The sequence below is a fragment of the Colletotrichum phormii genome, assembly GCF_030913505.1.
Source record: "Colletotrichum phormii strain CBS 102054 chromosome Unknown BDP81scaffold_19, whole genome shotgun sequence".
Classification (NCBI taxonomy): Eukaryota; Fungi; Ascomycota; class Sordariomycetes; order Glomerellales; family Glomerellaceae; genus Colletotrichum; species Colletotrichum phormii.
In genome coordinates this window covers 676,410-701,288 of record NW_026851461.1, presented here as the reverse complement: position 1 = coordinate 701,288, position 24,879 = coordinate 676,410, and the positions used below count along the sequence as shown (strand labels likewise).

General features: G+C 52.7%; 5 protein-coding genes across 5 annotated transcripts; 2 read left to right on the top strand and 3 right to left on the bottom strand.

The window, feature by feature from the left end:
- Positions 1–31: 31 nt before the first annotated feature.
- Positions 32–14,192, bottom strand: BDP81DRAFT_409171 (uncharacterized protein; the record flags this gene model as incomplete). The annotated part of the gene is made up of 3 exons (XM_060589071.1): positions 32–9,900; positions 9,958–13,763; positions 13,818–14,192. The coding sequence occupies 3 exons, from the start codon at positions 14,190–14,192 to the stop codon at positions 111–113; spliced, it is 13,971 nt and encodes a 4,656-aa protein (XP_060441755.1). The 3' UTR covers positions 32–110.
- A 1,494-nt stretch (positions 14,193–15,686) lies between these two features.
- BDP81DRAFT_355547 (major facilitator superfamily domain-containing protein) lies at positions 15,687–17,879 on the top strand. The gene is made up of 5 exons (XM_060586290.1): positions 15,687–15,850; positions 15,960–16,045; positions 16,114–16,314; positions 16,383–16,896; positions 16,971–17,879. Exons 1-5 carry the CDS (start codon positions 15,731–15,733, stop codon positions 17,715–17,717), a joined length of 1,668 nt encoding a protein of 555 aa, XP_060441754.1. The 5' UTR covers positions 15,687–15,730; the 3' UTR covers positions 17,718–17,879.
- Positions 17,880–18,212: 333 nt separating this feature from the next.
- On the bottom strand, positions 18,213–20,618 carry BDP81DRAFT_463787 (2-isopropylmalate synthase; the record flags this gene model as incomplete). Its single annotated transcript, XM_060594064.1, has 4 exons — positions 18,213–18,314; positions 18,368–19,906; positions 19,965–20,109; positions 20,593–20,618. 4 exons carry the CDS (start codon positions 20,616–20,618, stop codon positions 18,213–18,215), a joined length of 1,812 nt encoding a protein of 603 aa, XP_060441753.1.
- Positions 20,619–21,240: 622 nt separating this feature from the next.
- Positions 21,241–22,887, bottom strand: BDP81DRAFT_355543 (pyridoxal phosphate-dependent transferase). Its single transcript, XM_060586289.1, has 5 exons — positions 22,683–22,887; positions 22,463–22,596; positions 21,962–22,374; positions 21,415–21,898; positions 21,241–21,352 (listed from the first exon to the last, which is right to left on the bottom strand). Exons 1-5 carry the CDS (start codon positions 22,796–22,798, stop codon positions 21,297–21,299), a joined length of 1,203 nt encoding a protein of 400 aa, XP_060441752.1. The 5' UTR covers positions 22,799–22,887; the 3' UTR covers positions 21,241–21,296.
- Positions 22,888–23,513: 626 nt separating this feature from the next.
- On the top strand, positions 23,514–24,676 carry BDP81DRAFT_409168 (uncharacterized protein). Its single transcript, XM_060589070.1, has 2 exons — positions 23,514–23,541; positions 23,600–24,676. Exons 1-2 carry the CDS (start codon positions 23,532–23,534, stop codon positions 24,646–24,648), a joined length of 1,059 nt encoding a protein of 352 aa, XP_060441751.1. The 5' UTR covers positions 23,514–23,531; the 3' UTR covers positions 24,649–24,676.
- The last annotated feature ends 203 nt before the right edge of the window (positions 24,677–24,879 follow it).

Genomic DNA, 24,879 nt, shown 5'->3' with positions numbered 1-24,879 from the left:
TACGCCAAGCTCCTATCTAAAGCACCGAACGCCATTCTAGCAGTCAAGTACTGTTCCCGAGAGACATTCTCAGACAAACAAGGAAAAAATGATAACTACAAGTACAAAACTCAGAAGTCCAAAGAAGTCAGCAAGCTTGCTTGCGATTCCATCGTTGGATGCTGAAGCAATTGCTCAAGATCAAGGAAAACGTCCAGGCTCTCATACATGCCCTTCAAAGCCACAGCGACGAGGTTGTCATTCCAAACGTCGAACATGGAGGTAGGTATTCCTTCTGACGATGTGTCTCGGGAATGTGCCTTTTGCAACAAGCTCCACGCCTGATTGACCACCGCGCGGGCCTGTTCATCAGGACTTTGCACGTCGGAAGACGCGACAGACTCAGCGACATCGCCAATTGGTCCGCCAGGCAAGAGTGGCGCGTTGTTGGTCTTGGTTTTCTGGCTTCGAGTGTCGGGAAGCGATGCTTCCGAGTCCCAGTGGTGACCGAAATGCTCAATAGCGACACAGAGTGCCTGCAAAAGAGTCTCGGCGGTGTTGTGATTGATCGTGTTGAGGGCGTGAGTAAGCTCGATACTCAAAAGGCCCTCTGAAGGACGGGAAGTAGTAATGATCCAGATAGCAGCAGCATTCGAGGTACCTCCCTTGGCGCTCAACTCAAAAGGCAAGTCTGGTGTCGTTTCGTTGAGCTCAGCGGCCAGAGGGATGTTTTGGTGCTGCACGATGGACGCGCCCGCGAAAGAAGTTCGAGCTGGCCAAGACGTGGCTCCCGTAATGATGCGACGGAACCCGACGTGCTCGTGCTCCATGCTCTTGGTGTGTTGGGCGTGAACGGCTTGCAGGAAAGAACGCGTGCTAGTGTCCTTCAAGATGTTGTTGACGCGGACAGGAGATAGATTGACGCAAGGTCCTACCACGGACTCGATGCCAGCGACCGGAGCGAATCGACCGGACACCAGGCAGCCAAAGACAACGTCGGAGAGACTCGAGTGTTGGGCAAGGACGATGGCCCAGGCGGCCTTGAGAACGCTGGCGAAGGTCACACTAGCTTGAGAAAGATTTGGCAAGGTCACAAGCCGAGTAATGTGATCCTCAATTCCGTCGTTGGCGGTGATGGCAGCAGGAGTGATGACTGGAGTCATCTGCGAGTTCTCAAGGAGGTGTCGCCAGTATGACATGGAGTGCCGAGAAGGAAGAGCCTGGATACTGGAAGAAAACTTGGCGAAGGAGACTTCAGGAGCAAGTTCACTCCGCTTCAAAGCCTGGGAAAGCGTTTGGAGAAGAAGTGGGAAGGACAGGCCGTCATAGTGCGTATGAGCAAGCCTCATGACAAGTTGAGTTTGCGAGGCGGACTCGACGATGAAGAACTTGGTAGGAATCTCATCGGAACCCAAGCGACGGGCCTCATCAGTCTCGATCAAGCGCGTGGTGAAAGAGACGACATCATCCGAAGTGACGCGAAAGAACTCAAAAGCGGGCTGGAAAGAGGTCCTGGACGCAGCAAGCTGCCAGAGTCGGCCATTGGCAAGCTTGAGCTTGGTGCGAAGGATGGAGTGGTGCTGAACCAGTTGCGTGCATGCATTGCGGATGCGTTCATGACTGAAGCGATCGAGGAAGCGGAGGACGAAGTAGTTGACAAACCCGCGGTTCCGGAGCTGAGAGAACTCGAATGCAAGAGCTTGGAAGTCTGACGCCGGTGTGATGTGGTACTCGGCTGGACTGCTTGAAGAAGCTTGTGCCACTGAAGACAATTCGGTACCAATGGCGATGTTTTCAGCAGCAGCAACTTGCAGGGCCTCTTCATCGATATGCTCAGCGTCGGGAGTGAGATCTTGACTGCCGCCAAGATCTGACCACTCGTCTGTCGAGGAGGAAGACCCATCTGTGCGGTCTTCATCCCCTTGGAGATGGCGACACAAACTGGCCAAGACCGGATACTTGAAGACATCAGAGACACGGAGCGTCAGACCACCCTCGGCCAAAATTGGCACCAGGCGCATAGCTGTGATAGAATCGCCTCCAAGACGGAAGAAACTGTCCCGGATGCCAATCTTGCCGGTGTTAAGTCCAAGGACATGTGCCCAGGCAGACACCACGCTCTTTTCCAGGGACGAGCGTGGAGCTTCTTTCACACCTTGAACGCCACGGAGAAGTTCCAATTGTTCGGTAGTGACGTCTGCAACAATAGCCTGAAGTCTGCGACGATCGACCTTGCTCGACGAGGTGAGTGGGATTGAGTCGAGAGGGATATAGAGCGTGGGAACCATGTAAAGCGGCACTGCATGAGACATCTCCACTGTTGCCTTCGCCCAAGATTGAGCAAAGGCCTTGACTGCTTCGCTGTCGAGCGGAAGCATGGATCCGAGGGAGTTGCCCGATGCCTTGCTGCTCGAAGGCACGACAAAGGCGACCAAGGCCATGGAGTCGTTCTTCTGTTGAGGGAAGCTGACGATGTCGGCAACGACGTGGCACTCAGGTAGAGCGCGACGCATATGATGTTCAACTTCGCTGAGTTCAATGCGCTGACCCCTGAGCTTGGCTTGGTTGTCCTTTCGGCCGATGAATAAGATGCCACCGTCTGAGTCGTACCTGACAATGTCGCCGGTCTTATAGAAACGTGTGGGCCTGCTACTAGGACTGGGGAAACCTTGAGTCCAGGCAAGATCCTGTACGAAGGCGGCCCGGGTTTTCTCTTCTTGATGAAGATATCCGCGAGCCAGACATGGTCCCTCGACGAGAAGCTCTCCAGGCGCACCGACAGGTGCCAGCTTGTTCGGATCTTCAGGGTCCACGATCCAGCAGATACAGCCAACACCTCTTCCGATGCGTCCAGGCTTGTGGTTGCTAGACTCCAAGACGCACACAACGGTGCACTCGGTCGGGCCGTAACCGTTACTCACACGTCGGCCCTCCCATCGCTGGATATCTGAGCTCGTCACAACCTCAGCACCCAGTGCAATAGCCTTGATGGCTGGGACCTCCTTAGGACGAAGGAGAGAAGCGACTCGAGGTGAGAGAGCAGCAAAGTTAACACCATACTTGCGGACTGCTGCGTTCAGGTCCTCGGTAGCCTCCTCCGGCGAGGGGATGCAGACACAAGCTCCAGCGAGCAGAGTGCCAAGTACCTCAAGCACACAGGCGTCGAAAGTGTAAGAAGCGAATTGCAAGACTCGACTCTCGGAAGTAATTCCCATGGCGGAGCCGTGGGCCAAAGTGCTGGAGGCCGCAGCAGAATGAGACACCATCACTCCCTTTGGCACACCCGTGCTGCCAGACGTGAAGACAACATATGCCAGGGAGTCAGGTGGAGAGACACTGTGAGCAGGTGGCGGGGTAGTCTCCTTCTCCTCGATCGAGTACTCGAGCGACGCTGGGAAGACTGGAGTGACAGGGAGATTCGTCAACGAGGGCGATTTTGCCAGCTCAGGTGAAGTGAGAAGGACGCCGATCCTAGCTTCTTCGACGATGAACTTGAGACGGCTTTCAGGCTGAGCAGCATCCAAAGCAACGAACGCACCACCTGCCTTGAGGATACCAAGCATAATGACTGGAACCCATTTGGACTTCCCGTGGCTGAAGGCGACCACAGTCTCGGCGCCGACGCCGACTCCCATGCCGCGGAGGCGATGGGCCAAGCCATTAGAGAGCCTGGTCAAGTCGGCATATGTCAAGTCACCATCCCACGCACTGACAGCGGGCGCCGAGGAGGGATTGCGACTAATAATGGTGTACACAGCCTCTCGCGCTCCTGCTGGAGGACCTCGGGCGTTCCATGCCTGGATCTGAGACAAGTCTGATTTGCCGGCCAAGTTCAATGCTGAGATGGGAAGATTGGGGTTCTGGTCGAGGAGCGAGGCGGCATGCCCGACCTGATGCAAGATGCGGCGCATCTCAGGGGGATCAATGATGCGACTGTCATAGGTGGCAGATAGTTCAAGCTCATTGCCCTCGACCGTCGCCTCAATACCCAGGGGGTAAGTCTGAGGAGAAGCAGTCTCCTCGCTGCTGGAGGCATTGCTCAGCTGGTCACCAAAGAGACTCTCGCACGCAGCACTGTCGTCATCTTTCTCAGGCTGGACGACAAAAATGCTCTGGAACTGGCAAGATCTCTTGGCTGATTCGCTGATCTTTGCAATGTTGACTAGACCCATCTGCTCGAAAGGCATCATCGTGGTGGCCTGGCGCTGGGCGTTCTGCAGCAGCTCCTGTGCGGTCATATTGGCATCCCAAGACAACCGGACTGGTACAGTCGTGATAGTTGGGCCAACGATAGTCTCAACGCGAGGTACAGGAACGTTGCGGCCACTCAATGTCGTGCCAAAGACAACATCAGAGGAACCGGTGTACGTCCCGACGACGATGGCGTATGCTGCACGGAGGAGAGTCGATACGGTGACTCCATCACGTTGTCGGGACTTCCAAGACAGGTTTACCTTCTCGGACCTGTCGGCTCGGAACTCCAGAGAAGCTCCGTGTGGAACAGCAGGGAAAGGTGAAGCACCTGCTTCGTCAAAGTAAGACTTCCAGAATGACTGAGCGGCGGTCGCATCGACTCCCTGGATGTGCTTGATGAATGTGTTGAATGCAGGAGCCTCAGGGAGCATCACTTCCATGTACGCTGTGGCAACAGCCTCCTTGATGATGGGCATCGACCAACCATCGTACATGGCGTGATGGGCAGTCCAGATGAAGATGGCGTCGTCCGCCAGGTTGGTCGGCAACACAAGACCATACCGGCTGAGGGGTGTACCCAGGCCCATGGTCTCTTTCTCGTCTTGGGCAAGATACTCCTCCAGAGAGGAAGCCGTGCGCCACCGCATTGCCTGTTTGGTGCTGATCACGGCCTGAAGAGTTCCGTAGGTGTCCAGATGCACGAGCTGGGTGCGAAGAATAGGGTGAATGTTCGCGACGTACTCCCAAGCCTTCTGGAATCGGCTCACGCGCACACTGCGGAGGCGGAAGGTCTCGCGAACGATGTAAGATCCCTCTTCCTTGACCGAGAGCGAGATAAGGCCCTGTTGAAGCGGGGTGCAAGGATACAAGTCTTCGAGGGCTTCAGGAGCCACACCGCACTGTCGGGCAGCCTCTTGATGCATCAGGGTGTCGTATGCTGAGATGAGAGAAAACGGTGGAATGACTTCAATCTCATCGCTCTCGTTGCTACTGCACCGACAAAGGTTGGCCAAAATGGGCGTCTGGAAGATGTCGGACACGGTGATGGAGATGCCGACTGATCGCGCAGCTGTAACAAGCTTCATCGCAGAGATGGAGTCTCCACCGAGACGGAAGAAACTGTCATTGATGCCGATGCTCTCGGGATCCAGCTGTAGGACGGTTGACCAGGCGGATTGCATGCGCTTTTCGACATCGTTGCGAGGTGCAACCTTGAGTCCGTCGCCTGTTACTCCGCGTTGAAGGGCTCGCAAGGTATTGAGGTGCTTGTGGGGGACCTTGGCTGCGATGGCCTTGAGCCTTTGACGATCCGTCTTTCCAGAGACAGTGAGAGGCATCTTGGAAATGGGGATGAAGATTGAAGGGACCATGTAAGGTGGCACCGAGCGACCCAGCTCAGCAACAGCAGTAGAGGCAGCTTCACCAACCTGCTTGAGTGAATCAGCGCTTATACCAGCGTTACTCTCGATGTTTACGTCGACACCATCAAGGACGACAAAGGCAGCAATTGCCTTGAGCATGCCGCTGCCAGCCTTTTGTTGCTGAAGATCAACGATATCTGAACGTACAGTGGCCGACGGGAGAGCACGGCGAATGTGGAAGTCGATCTCCCCAAGCTCAATCCTCTGACCACGGAGCTTGACCTGGGTATCCTTGCGTCCGAGGTAGATGAAGGAGCCGTTGCTTGTCTGCCGCACCAAGTCACCTGTCCTGTAGAAACGGCGCGTTGCCGAAGGCTCGTCGCCGAGTGCCCAAGCGGGATTGAAGATGAATGATTCTGACGTTCGCTGCGCATCATTCAGGTATCCGATGGCGAGACTAGGTCCTTCAATGAGAAGCTCACCGGTGCATCCGATCGGCACCAGCTTGTCGATGTTATCGGCGTCAACAACCCACGCACGACAACCGACAGCGTGGCCGATGCGACCGCCGTCCCGAAGATCGGGATTAACGACGCAAACGACAGTACACTCTGTAGGCCCGTAACCATTCTGGATGCGACATTGGCTAGACCAGCGTGAGATGTCATTGTCAGTGACTTGCTCGGCGATGAAAATGATGGAGCGAAGTGAAGGTGTATCTTCTAGTGATAGCAGCGCCAAAACGGACGGCGTCAACATGACGGTGTTGATGGAATAGGAGTTGATAGCTGCTGCGAGATCATCCACACGCTGGGCATCTGAAGGCATACAGATACAGCCGCCGGTGGCAAGCGTTGTGAAGATCTCAAAAATGCAAGCATCGAACGTCAGGGATGAGAATTGTAGCGTACGACTCGAAGAGTCGACCCCAAAGCGCTCAGCATGAGCCATCATACTCGAAGATGCCGCGCGATGACTGATCATGACACCCTTGGGTACACCAGTACTGCCAGAAGTGAAGATGACGTAGGCAAGATCTTCAGGTGATGAGATGACTCCTTTGACGAGGGCATCACTACCGGAAGCTCTGTGCCGCTTGACGAAGGGAGTGGCGGTGTCTGCCGAAGCAACAAGCTCCGAGGTGCATACGACGTTGGGTGTGTTCTTGGAGAGGCGTGTCAAGCGCTCCTCCAAGCCCTTGGAAGTCAAGACAAGACGAGCTTTCGACAGCTTCATAATCGTCGCGAGTCTATCATCCGGCTGGGCTGGGTCAAGAGCAACAAATGCCGCGCCAGCCTTGAGAATCGCGAGTGCCGAGACGATAGCCCATCGAGACTTCTCAAAGCACAACAAGACCATCTCACCTTGGCCAATGCTGCCAACGCCGACGCTGCGAAGTCGACCAGCAACTTGCGAAGATGCCGACTCAAGTTCCGCGTACGTCATTTCGCCGTCCCAGGCGCTGATAGCAGGACGTGTGGCATTGACGACGGCGGCAGCACTCACAAGGTCGTGCATGGTCTTGTGAATGGGATTGACCCGTCCTTCATTCCACTTCATAACCTGCTCATGATCGGCTGGGTTGATGAGATGAAGGTCTCCGATGGGCTTGTCGAGGTTCTCCATCTCGACCAGCTGCGACAGAATGTGCTTGAACTGCTGCGCCATTCCAGAAACCAGAAAAGAATCCAGCAACTTTGGGTCGTAACTCATCCGAAGGGAGACGGTTCTTGACGATGCCTCCATCACACACTCAACTAGCAATGGCTGGGTGGTGAACTGGGCTGAAGTGTCCTCGGACGCGTCGTAGAGCTCCATGATGTTTGCTACGGCTTTATCTTCCTCGCTGTCATCCTGTTGAACAACGAACAGAGTGCCAAACTGACAAGCAGCTTGAGCGTCCTCGTGTAGACGAGAGATGTGTTGCAGGCCTGTCTGCTCGAACGGAATCATGGTTGTGGCATCCTGCTGCACAGACTCGAGCAAGGAACGGATGTTGGTGCTCCCCTTAGAATCCCAACGGACACGAACAGGAATGGTGGCAATGGTCGGGCCACTCATCCGATCGATGCCAAGAACAGGTGCGTTGCGGCCATTGACTGTCATGCCAAAGACCACATCCGAATCGCCGGTGTAGCTTCGCGTGAGTAGAGCCCAAGCAGTGCGGAGAATGGTCGATGAAGTGATACCGTCAATGGAGTTAACAGAGAAACCAATATTCTCGTCATGGGTTGCACTGGGCTGGGCAGTCTGGTTCGGGAGCAGTGAAGCAGGGAATGTGGTACTCGGGCCTTCGAGGTAGGATGACCAGAAGGTGTCTGAATCGGTCTTATCCAGTCCATTCAGATGCTTAATGAAGGTATTGAACCCCGGAATATCCGAGTCTCCGCGCGAGGTCTTGTTGTAGGCCTTGGAGAGGTCGGTGAGGAGGAGTGGGAGTGACCAGCCATCGTAGATGCAGTGGTGTAGCGTCCAAACGAAAAAGAACCTATCGTAGTAGGGGATGATTGCGTATCGGCTGAGAGGTGCTCCAAACTCAACCTCCCGAGAATCGTCGTGCGCGATGTAGTGGTCAAGGTCAATGCTGGTGTTCCATGACAGTGACCGAGTGGTGATGGCTTGATACATATTGGAGCCCACACTGACAATCCGCGTCCGCAAGATCGGGTGCGCCTGAACAACCTGCTCCCAAGCCTGATGGAAATCGGCCATGCGGATGTCAGTCGATAGCACCAGGACTTGACGCATGATGTACGAGCCATGCTGCTTTGCGGAAAGCGACATTAGTCCCTCCTGAAGAGGCGTGCAAGGATAGACGTCCTCCACTTCCTCAGGTCGTACACCGCATTGCTTGGCTGCCTCGACGACGATTGATTCCTTCTCACTTTGGTCAATGAGAGAAAATGCAGGAATATGTTCAACCTGAGACGGTTGGTCACTTGCGGCAGCTTGAGAAGCGAGATCTCTCAGGATTGGAGTGCGGAAAACGTCGGCAACTGAAATATGAAGACCGAGTTGTCGTGCGACAGGGACCATCTTCATGGCAGTAATCGAATCTCCGCCGATTCGGAAGAAATTATCGTCGAGACCGATGGTCTCAGTCTTGACCCCGAGGACTCCAGCCCACACAGCCTGCATATTGACTTCAGCTTGGGACTGTGGCTGCTCCTTGACATCTGAGGTTCCCTGCAGCAGGGCGAGGTCTTCGGGACTCAAGCCTTGAGCGAGTGCACGAAGCTTTCGGCGATCTGCCTTGGCTGAGATTGTCAAGGGCATTCTGTTCATGGGAACGAACAGAGTTGGGACCATATAGGCCGGCAAAGACCGCGAGAGATCCGCGATGAGCTTGGGCCTGATGGAGGCTAGCTTCTCGACCGTCGCAGCATCCAGGCATGTAGCGACTTCAGCAGACTGCTCCTCATCGTTGGGGAAAACAATGAATCCAACGAGGGTATCCGGAGCTTGACTGTTGGCCTGCATCGTCGCGATCTCGGCAGACACATCAAGTTCTGGGAGTGCCTGGGCTAGCTGATGCTCAATTTCGCCGAGCTCCACGCGCTGACCTCGAAGCTTGATCTGCGTATCTTTACGACCATGGTAGAAAACAGCACCCTCGTCATTGGCGTGCACAAGATCACCCGTCTTGTAGAAGCGACGCTTCCTTCCGGATCCATCATTGGCCCAAGCTGGGTCGAAGATGAAGGACTTTGCGGTGCGCTCGGGGTCCCCGAGATAGCCACGAGCAAGGCCCGGCCCCTCAATAAGAAGCTCACCGGGTGCACCAACGGGGACGAGCATGTCGTGATTGTCAGAATCAACGATCCAGAGGTTACAGCCGACACCTTTGCCGATGGGAGGCTCCTCGTTGCTCCGTCTGTCAAGAGGGATGAGGGTAGATGTAACGGATGCCTCGGTGCAACCATACGAGTTGAGGAGATTGGTGCTCTCGGGCCATCGGCTGACATCGCTTCCGTGGGATCGATCACCTCCAAGAATGATGGTCTTTAGAGAGGGAACTTCTTCGGAAATGAGGAGCGAAGCAACCTTGGGGTTGAGTTCGGCCCAGTTGGTCTTTGTCCGACGGATCTCACCAGCCAGGTCGTTGATACGTGATGCTTCCGAAGGGATGTGAAGGGTAGCACCCGCAAAGAGCGTGCAGAAGATCTCTTCTGAGCTGGTATCGAAGCTGTAGGATGCGAATTGCAGGACTTGACCGTCGGATCGTAAGCCGCTATCACGGCCAAACTCGTACATGGCCGAGCAGAAGGCCCAATGCTCAGTCACACATCCTTTCGGAGTACCCGTAGAGCCAGATGTGAAGATGACATACATGGCGTTGTCTGTGCTGCCATTCGGCAAGGGTCTTCTTGGAAGTGGCAGCTTCAGGATAGAAGCGTCACAGACGACGAGGGTATTTACACACCCGGATGGGAACAGTCCCTCGGTCGAAGGCGCTACAACAGCGACCTTGGCGCCGAGCTGCCGAACAATGACTTCTTTTCTGTCGAGAGGATGGGAAGGCTCAACGACAGCAAAAGCACCACCGGCCTTCAAGATACCCAGCATCGCGACTATCGCCCAGAGGGACTTTTCGAAGCAGATGGGAACCAAGACATCCGGCCCAACTCCGAGGGCATGGAGGTGACCTGCAAGGCGATCCGAGGCATCGTCGAGCTGAAAGTATGTCATCACACCGTCCCAAGAGCTGAGGGCAGTGTGAGTTGAACGCAGCCTGGCTTGGTGGCGGAAGAGGTCGTGTGCCTGTCTTCGGACAACCGTCGGCGGTATCTCGTTCCACTCCTGGATCTGGTAAATGTCTGCATCGGTGACCAGGTTCAAGGAGGAAATCTGGGACTGAAAGTTGCTGCTCAGATACAAGACCGTCTGCTGGAAAAGGGTGACGATTCTCTCCAGTCGTTCCTCGTGCAGAACGCGGCTGTCGAAGGTGGCAATGACGCGTAGTTGATGCTTATCCATCTCACACTCGATGGACAGAGGATGATCATCGTATTCTGTAGACTTGTCATGGTCCTCGACACCAAAGACTTCCTTCAGCTGAGCCTGATAGATAGTGGCAGGAGGCTGTACCAAGAAGAGACAGGAGAATTGGCATGCTCCTCGAGCATCTGAGCTGATGCGCGAAATGTTTTGCAGGCCCGTTTGCTCAAAGTGCCGCATATCGGACTCTTGGCGCCGAACCGCCTCGAGAAGTTCCACGATTGTCATCTTAGGCTCCCAGCGAATACGAACCGGAACAGTTGCTATCGTAGGGCCAGTAATGACATCAAGGCCAGGAATAGGCACGGGAGTATTCCTGCCACTCAAAGTGTTTCCAAAGATGACGTCCCGAGAGCCAGAGTATCTGCCCGAAACTATAGCCCACGCAGTCTTCAAGAGTGTAGATGTGCTGAGACCATTCGTCGGCTTCCAAGTCCAAGGGAATTCACGCACCACGGTCGAGTCAGGCTTAGGTGTGGAGATCGAAGATGGGACCGAAGGGAAAAAGGACAGGTCTGGCCCATCTAGATACGACTTCCAGAAACTCAGGGAAGCATTGACATTGATATCATTGACAAACTTGATGAAGTTGCCGAATGGAGGAGAAGGGGCGACGTTCTGGCCATTGTACGCCCTCCAGAAAGCGTCCTGGATGATGGATATCGACAATCCGTCGTAGATGCAATGATGAATGGTCCAGACGAAGACGGGAGTCCTCTGTGTTCCTGACTCAACGTCGATCAAGGCATATCGGCAGAGTGGCGTACCGAAAGTCATCGGCTGTTGCGCGTCTCCAGTCAAGTATCCATTCAGATCGCTTTCAAACCTCCAAGCCAAAGGACCTTTGACCACGGCCTGGAGCATCCCCCGGTCAGCGGTGTTGACTAGTCTGGTTCGGAGAATGGGGTGGGCTTGAGCCGTGATATTCCATGCTTCCTCGAACTGAAACATGTTGATGTGACTGGGCAAGTTGAAGACCTTCCTGCTGATGTACGCCTCCGAGGTGTCATGCTTAGACGAAAGTGAGATCAGACCTTCCTGAAGAGGGGTGCATGGGTAGAGGTCTTCGAGGTCCGCGGGAGAGGTGTTGCATTGCTGAGCAGCTTCCCGGCGTAGTTCCATAGCAGCATCAAGTGGAACGAGCGAAAATGGTGCCACCTGATCCTCTGCTACTCCAGTTGATGCTTCTGATGCAAACTTGGCTAGGTCGGAAAGCTTCGGGTACCTGAAGAATTCTGACAGGCCCAAAGACAGACCGATAGCTCTAGCCGCGCTGGCCGCCTTCATTGCAGCGATGGAATCTGCACCGAGCTCGAAGAAGGACGTGTTCTTTCCAATCATGATGGGATCGACGTCGAGGGTCGAAGACCAGACTGATTGCAACTGCAGCTCAGCCTCAGTCTCCGGCGCCTCAACAGACCCCTGAGCACCACGAAGAATCGTAAGTTGGCTCGATGAAAGTCGTTGCGCTACCAGTCTGAGCACACGGCGATCGGTTTTCCCAGACACTGTAAGTGGAACCGAGGAGATGGGTATGAAAACGGCTGGAATCATGTAGGCGGGCAAGAAACGGGAGAGATCAGCTGTGACTCGCGTCCTGACTTCTGCCGCGACAGCGAGTTGCTGCTCGCTGGGCTGTTCCGCATCAGATCCGGGGAACACAACAAACGCCACCAGAGTCGCCGAGCCCCTGGATGATGCCAAGTCCTTGACGACTTCAACAACAGGTTCTTGGCCAGGAAGACTCTTGCCGAGGTGGTGCTCGACTTCACCCAGCTCGATGCGGTGGCCTCTCAGTTTCACCTGGGTGTCTTTCCGGCCGAGTAGAATCAGAGTTCCGTCGGCTTCGTACTGTCCCAGATCTCCTGAGAGGTAGAACCGAGCTGTATTGCGGTTGGGGAACCTTCCACGCCACTTGGGCTCGTCGATAAATGCTCGTCTATCGACCGGTCGGTAGTAGCCTCTGGCAAGTGCAATGCTCTCGACGAAAACCTCGCCGGGCATACCGATGGGAAGGAGGATGTCGTGATTGTGAGGGTGAACAATCCAGATCTTGGCACCAACGGTATGGCCTACATTCCGGTTGTCACTCTCGGGTGTTAACGAGAGTGTAGAGGTCTCCCAGATACCCATCTCAGTGCCGCCATAGGTATTGATGAGATTCAACTTCGGACTCAGCGAGACCACCTCTGACTTCCGTAGAGGCTCACCTCCAACGATGAGATATTTGAGAGAGGAAGCAACTGTCGGCTCGGCCTGCGCGGCGACAGTCGGCGTAAGAAAAGCATGCGTAACTTGAAGCTTCGCCATGCTTGCGTTGATGTCATCAACAACCTCCTGGTTGTTGGGAATACAGATGCAGCCTCCAGCGTAAAGAATTGTCAACGTCTCCGACATTGTGACGTCAAAGGCGGGCGAAGCGAACTGCAAGCATCGGGTGTGTTGGTCTATGTGGAAGGGTTGGAGAACGTCTCTGATGCCGTTGCAAATGGCTTGATGCTCGTGAAGAACGCCCTTGGGAACTCCTGTACTTCCTGAGGTGAAAAATGCAGTGGCGAGCGCGGTGGCGGCCACTTGAGGGAGTGGCTCCGAGTCGATTGTGCTGGTCTCGGCCACTTGCGGAAGGTTCTCCATGATCACAACATCATTTCCAAAGTTTGGCAGGGCCTCGTCGACAAAGTTGGTGATGAGGCACTTGGCAGAGACTTCACTGGCGATTGCAGCCACACGGTCTGCGGGAGCTCGAGGATCCACGGGGACAAAGACGCAGCCAGCTTTGAGAATAGCCAGCATAGCAACCATGCTCCATCGCGATTTCAGCATCTTGGAGATGATAAAGCCGCCTTGGCACCATCCCTTGGCGACAAAGTGGCGGGCCACCACCTCGGAGTAGTAATCCAACTCGGCATAGGTGAAGCTGCCGTCCCAGGCACAGATTGCCAGATCTCTGGGGCGATGGAAAGCGTGAGCGGTGACGATAGTGTGAATACACTCTTGACTGTCTGATTGAGTGTTGTTGTTCCATCTGGAGAGCTGCGCTACCTCATGGAAAGGCAACAAGTCAATCTGGTCAATTCCTAAATCCAGCCTGACGCTGGGGCTAAGTAGTTGATGGCAAATTATTCGGAAAGTGGCTGCCACAGCCTCCATCTTCTGCTCGTGTGCTGCACCAGAGACATTTATGTGGCATTGATTCGGTTCTTGCCCAGAGAGCACCAGTGTGTAAAAAAGCTGGAAGATGGTCAATGATGCAGTCTTCACCTGGCTTCTCTCGATTTCACTCACCTCTTCGGCAGCAATGTGAGCGATTGAGGAAGGTAGCTCATCCTCTGTAACAAGGAACCGGATAGGACAATCGCTGAGTTCCAGGGAGTCACCGGCGTCTTCCGCTACTGCAGCTTGGCTCACTTGATGTAAGAGGGTGCCAACAGTAACGGAACCAGGCCCAGTGTGCAGATTGCGCATCGTGACATAGTAGCCATCTCCATGGCTGTTACTCTGGCGCAGACTCGCCAGAATCACATCGTCGGAGTCTGTGTGGACGTGGCCTGTGATTGCCCATGCGGTTTTGAGAAAGGAGTCGGGCTGTAAATTGAGCCTAGAGCAGGCTCCTCTGAGGGCTTGTGGTGAGACCACCAGCGTTTTCGAAGTAGACTTCATTTTGTATAGTTCAACTTGATGATACAGTCTACCAAAAGATCGTAGATTATTCGTATTAAGACAAATAGACAAGTAGAATCAAAGAACTGGCGGTCATCGAGGAATACTATTCTACGGATTGAGGCTCGCATTGAAGTGGTCTCACGCAATAGTTATCCGAGTGATTCTCGACCCCTCCAATCCCCTAGTCAGTACCGTCTGCTCATGTCATCTCACAAAGCTGACATTGCCAAAGCAACGCTCAGTATTGATGGAAATTGAAGAGTATGTCACCAGGGAGTCTTGGCCCCGGCGAGTCTTGCTCAGACCCAAAAAGGGCAGCATGAATGACCCTGCCCAAACCTTAAGACGGCAGACTGATCCTTTCGACGAGCAGTGCAGTCATCATTGCGCACAAACACGAGGGATTGGAAGGAATTGAGAGCAGTCGCATTCGGGGATCCAGTGACTCCAGTTTCCTAGCCAAGCTAAGTAAGCCAGTATGGATCGTGAGTCGTGACCTTGTTTCAATTTCCGGCAGGTAACTGTGAGTTCCACCTTGGCTCCTGGACTGTGCAATATGTGGTGTGTTGATCTATTACAGCGAGTAGGAGACATTACGTTCTTCGCCGAACAGCAGGATCACATCGCCCGTCGGCCTGGTTTGACACGAATGCAAGGTTCCATGTTCTTCGGCTTCGACGCGAGAGTGAGCCTATGCGGAGGAAACCCCGGTCATACTACCATGATCAGACGAACCTCAGCCAGAGAACTTTTTGGGATTCCGGCTACTTTGGAAGCGAGGTGGGCCCGTAGACGGATCCGGATCGTGGGGCCAAGCTGCAGGGTCAGCAATATCCCTGGCTGCGGCGTGGCTCAAACGCAGGACGAGCCCGACGGGGAATTTAGATTGCTGCAAGAAATCATTTCCAGAAACTCAGTGCCAATGTCGTAAAGGCAATACCACCACGGGTAAGCCGGGTCATCACGCAAACTGCAGATGTTGCTGACCCAGACCAAACAATCGGAATACCGAAGGTTCCTGAATCCTGCACGAGAAGCGTGAGAGGAGTTACATTGAATCTATATGCGGCCCGCGCGGTAGCAATGCAGAGCCGAAGTTGGGCTGAATAACTCCAACTTGACCTTGAGAAGTCGAGACCAACCACGGAGATTTGAGCCATGCCGACAGTCTCGGGTATTCAGGGCAAATGTTGCCACAGATGGTACACTCGTATCCGCACGTGCGGTTTGGTCGGGATCCGGGTGGTGCTTCGAGAACACGGGAGCGAGCACGACATGTCATTTGTCAGGGTGCCATTTGGGCTTCCTTATGTATCCTTGGCTGGCTCTAAGTTTGACCCTGTCCCACTGCCATATCTGGAGTTCTAAGACAAGACACCCATTGCCACGGAACCGGTGCCAAATTTCCACGTCCACGTTGCATCTGTCTCAACGCATTGCCATCAACCTTCTCCAGTTCAACCCTTTCAAGTTGCTGCCTAAACTGATATCACTCTTTCAACAAAGCAAAACACTCATTCACAAAAACTGACACAATGACGAGTTCCAAAGATACGGATTCTTTGAAGACACCAGAGCGAACATGTTTCGGAATACCTCTCTCTGCACTGGCAGTGTGCATTGCCTTATCCCTCACCGTCGGACTGATTGGCATGGTAAGTACATGTATTTGGCTTTCCGAATCGAACCTAGAACATGGATGGAAACTGTCCTGTATGCTCTCCTTGCGGGTAAGACCTTGCTGACAGATGCTGGCATTCATAGGACGGCACAATCGTCGGTGTAGCCACTCCTGAAATCACGACCGATCTTGGAAGCCTCGGTGATGTTGGATGGCTTGGTTCTGCCTAGTATGTGCCCAACGTCATCCTTATGTCCTGAATTCATTCCCGAAGACGAACTGACGAAGACGACTTAGCTTCTTGGCCGCAGCAGCATCTCAACTAGTCTTTGGCGCTCTTAACCGAGTGGTCCCGCACAAACATGTCTACATTGCAGGAATCTTCTTGTTTGAGCTCGGATGTTTACTTGCCGGGCTAGCGACAACTTCTACAATGTGTATCGTTGGTAGAGCATTTTCTGGCTTAGGCTGTTCTGGAGTCGTATCAACTTCATTAGTGTATGTCAATTTGCACTCCAACACTTACCTTGGAATTATTTTTGCTGACTAGATTGTCCTGATACCAGACTCGTAACAGAAATTCTGCCTCCCGGCCGCCTCCCGCTCATGATCGGTGTCTTGGGCGCCATGGAGTTGGTCGGCCAGATCACGGGTCCCCTCATCGGTGGCGCCCTGACAGATAACGCGTCATGGAGATGGTGCTTCCTGATCAATGTACCCATGGGAACAGTGGCTGGTGCAGTCGTTTTCTTCCTGCTCAGAACGCACCGGAAGCCTTGGAAGACCATCTTTCAAGAGCTGAAGTTGATTGATGGTATCGGCATTCTCATTTTGACACCGGCAATCGCTCTCATTTTGTTCGTCGTCCAGTCCGGAGGCAACACGTTCGCATGGAACAGCGCAGAGTCCATCAGCATGTTGACAGTGGGATTCGCTCTCCTCGTGGCGCTCGTATTCTGGGAGCACCGAAAAGGCGAGGCTGCTGTCATCCCTCTGGCACTATTCAAGAACCGCAGCATCTCTTTTGCTGCAGCTTTTGCTGTAACGGCTGGTATGGCCATGGCCTTGTTCGACTACTACGTAAGTGCAATCCCAATGGATCAAGATGCGGTCTCCCTCACACAGGATCTGAGCACATTTCTGACAAGTCACAGATCCCTCTCTGGAACCAAGTCATCAAAGGCTACTCAGCTGCACGATCTGGTATCTTACTTTTACCACTCAACGCTTGTTCGGCTGTCGGCGTGATGGCAGGAGGCCTTCTGGCGAACACCATCGGTCGCGCCAACCCTGTGATGCTCCTCGGTGGTACTCTTACGGCCATTGTATCCGGTCTTTTCAGTACCATCACCATGGCCAGCACTGACTCCCGTATCATGGGGTTCTCAGCCTTGGCGGGTTTCGCTGCTTTGGCGTCGCAGCAGCCCATCGTTGTGGCTCACAACGCCGTCGAGACCAAGCTATCACCAACTGCTATCTCTATGATGCTCTTCAGTAGCATGGTGGGCAGTGCAATCAGTCTGGCTATTGCCCAAGCGGTATTTCTCAACAAACTTCAAGGCAACCTTCGTCCAGTCCAGGGAGTCGACGTGGACAAAATTATCCGAAGCGGCGCGACTGAGCTTCGCCACATCGTCGATCCCTCATTATTGCCAAAGGTTCTCGAGCTATACAATCTTTCAATTGTCCAAGTATTCTATATGGCATTAGCTGCTGGTATTGCCATGACAGTAGCGTCACTTGTGGTCAAGTGGACAAGAATTCTGGAAAAGAAGCCAAAAGACACAGAAAAGTGTGAACCTTCTCCAGTCACATCAGCCGGTACTGGTGTGACTGAGCCTGAAGAGAGAGAAAACACCGAGACAACCACAGGAACTATTATTGAGAAGGATAAGGATTGATAATTGACTCGTTCTGGGTGGCAACATGTATCATAGGTGGCGTGTCGGGTTTGGTTGTTTTTTCTACGGGTGGCTTGATCATTTGGTGTAAACTTACTTTCAGAATCTTTTCCTCCACTTGGCAGACTGGCTCAATATACGCTTTCTTTTATTTCGACCTCGTATCATGTTCCTCAATCGTGTGACGGAGACCTCTCGACGATTTCATGTTCCAACACCAAACGTTGCATGTGCTAAAATCTTTCTGACGTATTTCAGGACATGACGGCTATTGGTGCTTTTAGAAATGCAAGTAATATTCAATTCATTTTCTATTTTCCATATCTCATCAAGCTCTTGGTAGGCTTATCAGACGCGCTCCAAGTAGTTTCCAAGATCGCTAGCTCATATTTCTATTCGTGACTTTGTCGAATGCAATTTTATTTACAGGCCACAGCATATCATTGCCCAGTATCTCCATGCGCGAGAGTGAATCTCTCCAACCTCTTCCAACGCTTAAGCTGTCGCCGCAGTCTGAGATACACTCGCGGTGGCGATCTTGATCATGGTGTTTTGCTTCTTGAGCGGCAGGGTTGACAACTTGCGACGGTACATGTGCTTTGATTGATGTTAGTTGCAAGAAAGCAGCGGTTCAGAAGGGATGAGCTTACTAATGACGCCGAAACAACCGCCATTGCCTGGGCATTCTCCTCGTTCTCATCAATGAAGTAGCCCCATGTTGTCTTATCTCCTTCGACACAGGTAGCGAGGACGCAGAACTTTCCATCGAAGCGCTCAGATAGCTGCTGAGTGTGATGAATTTTGGCAACAGCGTTGACGTCCTTCATGAAGTGCAGGCCCCTGACAACGGCTGAGGCGATATCGGGCCCAGTTCCGTCGATGCGAATGGCGAAGCTGTCGGCAGGGTTGATCATTCCCACAACGGTCTGCAGTGTTCCATCGCTGGTGACGGAGATGCTGCCAATGTTGGAGGTGCTGTCGTGCTTCTCACTTGGCGTAAGTGCGTAACTAGCAATGAAGAGGTTAATGACCTCCTGGTGTGAGATCTCTCGTGCAAGAGCCTCGCACATCATCTGAACCCGGCCTCCGAAATTGACTTGAAGCTCGACGGGGATGTCAAGGCCCCAGCGTCTGTTGAGGATCCAGGTCGCAGCAGCCTTGCCACTCTGGGAGTTTACCCGAATGATTGTGTCTAGAGGAATTCCCAAGTCCTCAGGATCCAGAGGGAGGTACGGGATATCCCAAATCGGCCGGATGCCCTTCTCGGCAGCCTCAACTCTCTGCGCAATACCCTTGCGAATGATGTTCTGATGGCTGCCACTAAAGGCTTGAAGCGCAAACTCGCCAGTGTAGGGCATACGCTGAGAGATGATCAAGCCAGTGAGCTTTTCGTACTTTCTCTTGATGTCGTACAGCTTTGAAAAGTCGAGACCAGGGTGGATGCCGCGCGAGTACAAGTTCAGGGCCAGTGTGACGAGATCAACATTGCCAGCGCGTTCTCCGTTACCAAACAGACATCCCTCAACCATGTCAGCCCCTGCAAGCATACCCAATTCAGCTGCAGCCACACCACATCCACGGTCGTTGTGGGTGTGAATTGAAATGGAAATCTTTTCGGGGTCAGACAAAGCCGCTCGAAAGGTCTCGACTTGGTCCGCAAAAACGTTGGGGGTAGCAACTTCGGTACTAGTCGCCAATACCACAACCAAAGGGTCTTCGACAGTGGGCTCCCAGGCCTCCTTGACAGCCTCAGTGATCTGAACAGCGTAATCGTGGTCGGCCTCGTTGTAGGACTCAAGGCCAAAGGCCATGGTCCAGTCGGTCACTGCCGCCGATTCCGGGTCATCTTTGGTGATAGATCGAAGATACCGGACAGATCTGACAGCCTGCTCGAGTGCCTTTTCTCGTGTGAAGCCTTGGTATTTGAGCTGCTTGTCACTGACGCAGATGTAGGTGCAAACAGATGCCCTCTTGGCGCCACGAAGGGCGGCGACGGTGCGAGCTAAAAAGTCTTCACGGGTGGGAGAAAGACCACGCAAGCGCACAGTGTCAGGAACGATGTTGGGCGTCTCAATCAGACGTCTGGTAAAATCGAACTCGACTTGGGATGCGGCGGGGAAGCAGACTTCAATCTCCGTATAACCAATTTCCACGAGCATCTGGAAGTATTCCCATTTTTGCTCAATGGTCTATGACGAATGTTAGCTTCCCGTAGGGTTGAAGTTCAGATATGCGTATAACACTGACCAAAGGGTTTATGAGAGACTGGTTTCCGTCACGCAAATCAGTTGAAAGCCAAACCGGAGGCTTCGTCAAAACCTGGTTAGGCCATTTCCGGTTTGGGTTGTGGATTTGTTGGAATCCTGTGTACTTGGTGTGTGGGTCAGGAAGCCTGTTATCACAGTGGTTGTTAGCCAGGTATCACGATAGTCAAGAGCATGTGATGTGATTGAGGAGCACAAACATCTTGGCTGATTGTAATTTTAAGAAGATGGAAACGGGAACTAAGGCGAGAAATGACAGAACAATTTGACTAATAGCGTTTGAGACTATTAATCAGATTGATCAGTTGAGATGCTCACACCCTGTAATTGGTCCCACTGGCACTTGAAGGTATATGTATCAACCAGACTAATCTGGCGAGGAACTCCATATGTTCTAGACACGGGTCTGTGATCCGAGCTTCCGAGAAGGATTACCAAAGGAAAAGAAGGGTTTTGACTATGCATCTCTGACACTGCATAAGGTGGGCAGTCATCTGAGGCGGCAACGTGGCAGTGACACGGTGGGTTTGATGCTTGGTCTGTGTTCAATACAACAAGGGTCCAGTCTCGTTCAAGGGATCCAATCCAACAGGCCCTCCCCCCAGACGAACATCGTTCCCGGCACTCCTACTGACATGGTGGACACGCCACCGGTCAGCAGTAGCCCGGCTCGAATCAGGCCAAGAAGTTGGAACCCGTTTGTTGTCAGGTCTAGAATGCGAATCCCATGTTTAGTCTGATGCCCTCAACGTGGATTAACGCAAGACGTAGATATGCAAGTCAGAAATACTGACCAGGAAGCGCTTCTATTGCACAGGATAGGGAGAATCATGCCTCACATATTTTTCGTTCTTCTTCTTGCTCTTGTTGTTTTTCTCTTTTCTCCGCTCAATCGAACTCTTGCGGATGTCGGCGTTAAGCTTTCAGTGATACCCAAATGCCCTTGAAGATTGCTCTGAACAGTGGCTCTCTACACTGCCCAAGTCCCGTAACCACATGCAAGTTTCCCGTGACTCCTGTCTGTTAGTATCGAATTCATTAAAGGAGATCTGAAGATACGGATGTCATGGATGGGATGCTCAAGGTTCCAACTAAGGAAGACTCTGCCAAGATGTGGTTACCTTATCTAAGGTAATTATGCTTATCTCTAAACAGGGATTGCTATGTTCACACAATAGGGATACTTTTTTACCGTAGGCTAGAAAATTCAATCAAATCACAGAACTCAAATCGCATGAAGTTCTGCAAGCAGTGAAGCACAACGAATAAGCTTTTGCATTCAATACCATCTATCCACATCGTCGCCTCTTATTTCTCACAAGGTTCCTAAACCCTTTTTCAATGCCCCGATGATCACATCAACCTCCTCCACTAAATACGAGAAGACACGTCAGCTCTCTGAATCATCCAAGGTGCTGGAAAGCGTAACTCACCGGTGTTGTAGTGCACTAAGCTCACTCGGACAACGCCATCCTCGCCGAGACCGAGAATCTTCTCGGCCAACCGCTTTGAGAAGAAATGACCCCACCGAATCCCAGCATTGGATTGGGCCTCAGCTCCCTCCACAACGCTTTGAGACGATCTTCCCTTTACGGTAAAACTCACAGTGGAAACTCGAACTGAAGCTGCAGATGAAGCGTCGCCACGAATACAGACATCAGGGCGTGACTTCAGAAAGTCGAGAAGATGCTTTTGCAAGGCTTCTTCGTGCTGAGCAATTCCAGCCCAGGTCTGTTTCGGGTTCTCCCCAAAATATTCGACCAAGGGCATGATTGCTTGAGTGAGCTCGTAGCTAGCCGCGGCTAGTTCAAGCTTGTCCATCAAAGTTCCAGAAGGATTGAAGTAGTGTCCGAGTGATTGTAACTGCTCTTGTGCCTTGAAGGATCCGTACAGCAATGAGATATGCGGACCGTACACCTTTGAGTTGTACACGGTCAGTTTATGCAACGTAGTTGCTTTCTCAGGGAGCCACTTAATTACCTTGTACCAAGAGAAGGCATAGAAATCAGCCCCGATCTCCTTTACATCGATCGCCCGGTGCGGCGCATATGCAACACCATCAACACACAGAAGGGCCCCCGGGACTTCGTGGACGACATCTGCAAAGGCCTTGATATCGTGAATGCTTCCCAAGATATTGCTAGCGTGTGTACAAGCTACAAACCGAGTCTTCGGTGTTAAGAGGCTCCGAAGGGTCACGGCATCGAGCTTTGGGTTCGACTTGTCAAAAGGTGCCCACCACTTCACTGTCGCACCGGCGAGAGTTGCATAATGGAGCCACGGGTCAATGTTGGACTCGTGGTCAACTTCGGAAAGAATGATTTCATCGCCAGCCTTCAACTTGAGAGCTGCTGCAAGGTTACGAAAAGCCTGGGTTGTTGAAGGTGCGATGACTATGAGGTGTAAGTACACCCAACATTGAATACTGAGTCTGCCGGTCTTCTCTTCTAGAGCTGGCGTGGGGTGATGGCTGATCCTTACCAATTTCACCGACATCAGCATTAATGTAGTCGGCGGCAACTTTGTACGCCTTGTCGAATGTTTGGGTCGAGATTTTAGATGTTCTGTAGCTCGCCCCTAATTGCACGTTATTGTTCACGAGGTATTCCGAGATGCTGTCCATCCATGTCAGCAAATGAGCAAGCTCTTGTGATGTCTATCGGACTTCAACTCCTAGTAAAAGTTATTTCCCAGTTCTTACCTCTTTGCGACCGTTCCAAGAACTTGACTTCCTCCAGCGTTGTCGCCAAAGATCTGGTCTTTTGCCAGAGCTGGGAACTGAGCCCGGGCGTTCTCAACTGAAAATGCTGAAGCCATCGAGATTGTCTAGTTGCCGGACAAAAATTCTTTTGTTACACTGTGTATACCTCAGTTGCGAAATAACTTCATGCCTCCAATTGCCAATTTTCTGCGCGATGTTGGTTGATGATATGAGCAAACGCTCAACCCCACGTTCGGATTCCACGATGGTAGCACATCATGTTGCCGCAGAACACGCACTGACCTCCCCATATGCAAGGTCATAGTCAGCCATGCTGGGTCGTAACAAGCGCATAAGCGACGTCATGATGACCAAGACAGCCAGCAACAGTCACTGAGCAAAGTCCGGATAAACTCTATCTTTTTCCATCTAGTCTGTTCGTATTTCAGACTCTTGAGACAGTGCAGGACGAAACACGGTCATGATGCTGACAGAGTGAGGGGTGCCGCTGGCAGCAGCGAGACTCCCAGAGCTCCACTGGCACCAGTCAAGTTGGGTAGAGCCTGAGTTAAGTCTAATCAGATCTAGAGAATGTGTCCAATGACCATGTAGAGACAGCATCGACACTGCATATTCGCGGTGCTTATCGTGCATTATCTTATCAATAAGAATTACTATAACTGGGTCAGAGTTCTCGAGAACAGGAGGACATACCATTGTGCAGACAGCAACTCCAATTCCGACCCCAATCGACCATCGCCCAGTTGTCTGTCACAAAGACCCTACTCACTATCGACCATTCGTTGTCACCAAATTTTCGAACACTTTCTCGATCGAGCAATCTGAAAAATGGAACACGGTATGGAACTCAGATCGACCCGCATTGATCCCGATACCTGTAACTAAATGCCACCAAGTCGTTGAAATCGGGGGCGTCCGCGTCCAGGTGACGCCTGTCGACGAAGTTCCGAAGACAGCCGTTGCCTTCCAGGATCTCGTTGGGCAGCTGCAGAATACTACGATTCTCGCCAGGGTCCCTCGACCAATTCCTGAAGCCCGTCGCCGTGTTCAAGTACTCGTGTCAGTCGATTTTGATGCGGTGTCGGGCTGGATGGGCACAGGGCAGCATCCCAATAATTGCCTCGCTGACTTCTCGTCGGGCATCTTCGCAGGCCGCGTCGGCGTAGGCCGACTTCTGGGTCTCTTCAACCGCATCGGTGTCTCCGACAAGGTAACATGGTTCATACCAGGTCACTCTATGGAAACATTCCCGGCGGAGACCAAATCCATCGTGGACTCGGGCGCGGAGATTGCACTTCATGGCTACTGCCACGAAGACTGCACCAAGCTCGACACAAAGCAGGAGGAAGACGTCTTGGACAAGTGTATTGCCCTTGCCGAGTCTCTGACTGGGAAGCGCCCTGTTGGATTCCGAGCTCCTTTGTACCGAATCCGCCATGAGACGATTTCTCTCTTGGAGAAAAGGGGGTTTCTTTATGACACCTCGCTCAGCGGCCACGACTCACAGCTGTACCCTCTTGACCGCGGCTTTTCTCTCGCTCCGGTCGACTATTCTAAGCCGGCACATACATGGATGCAGCCCTCTATCCAGCCGGAATCTACCGGCATTGTTGAAATCCCTGCAAACTGGTACATGGAAGACATGACCCCTCTTCAGTTCTGGCCCAACGTCGAAAACTCCCACGGCTTTGTGTCGGTTCAGACGATCGAGAAGATGTGGAAAGACCGCTTTACCTGGCTGTGGAGTCACGGTGCCGACGGTAATGGCCCCGGTGACTTCGTCTTCCCTTTGGTTCTCCATCCCGACACCTCGGGCATGGCACACATAGCAGGGGCTATCGAGGATGTGCTGCTCTGGTTGCAAAGCTGGGGGCCTCAGGTTGAATTTGTCACATACGAGACAGCAGCAAGGTCATATGTGGAGCAAACGGGTAGCGCAAGGTAGATCATGTCCATATAACATAATATTGCACACGAAATAGACTTCCGTCGCCGTGCCCACTTTCCAGAAACGATCAACTACGTGTAAAATTGCCATGCTATCAATGCTCCACAGTCGATCTGAGGCAGCAAGATCGGTGTGGCTCACGAGTCTAAAATATTGTGACTCTATAGAAATAAGATCTCTCACAAAGTAAGACTTTCCTTTGCATCTATTCACATGTTGTATTGGCAG

Coding starts and splice junctions, on each gene's coding strand:
- BDP81DRAFT_355543 (XM_060586289.1), bottom strand. CDS start 22,798: ATGGCTTCAGCATTTTCAGTTGAGAACGCCCGGGCTCAGTTCCCAGCT. Junction 22,597..22,682: donor CTTGGAACGGTCGCAAAGAG/GTAAGAACTGGG, acceptor ATGGATGGACAG/CATCTCGGAATACCTCGTGA. Junction 21,353..21,414: donor CTTAGTGCACTACAACACCG/GTGAGTTACGCT, acceptor TCTCGTATTTAG/TGGAGGAGGTTGATGTGATC.
- BDP81DRAFT_355547 (XM_060586290.1), top strand. CDS start 15,731: ATGACGAGTTCCAAAGATACGGATTCTTTGAAGACACCAGAGCGAACA. Junction 16,315..16,382: donor GTCGTATCAACTTCATTAGT/GTATGTCAATTT, acceptor TCCTGATACCAG/ACTCGTAACAGAAATTCTGC. Junction 16,897..16,970: donor TGGCCTTGTTCGACTACTAC/GTAAGTGCAATC, acceptor GACAAGTCACAG/ATCCCTCTCTGGAACCAAGT.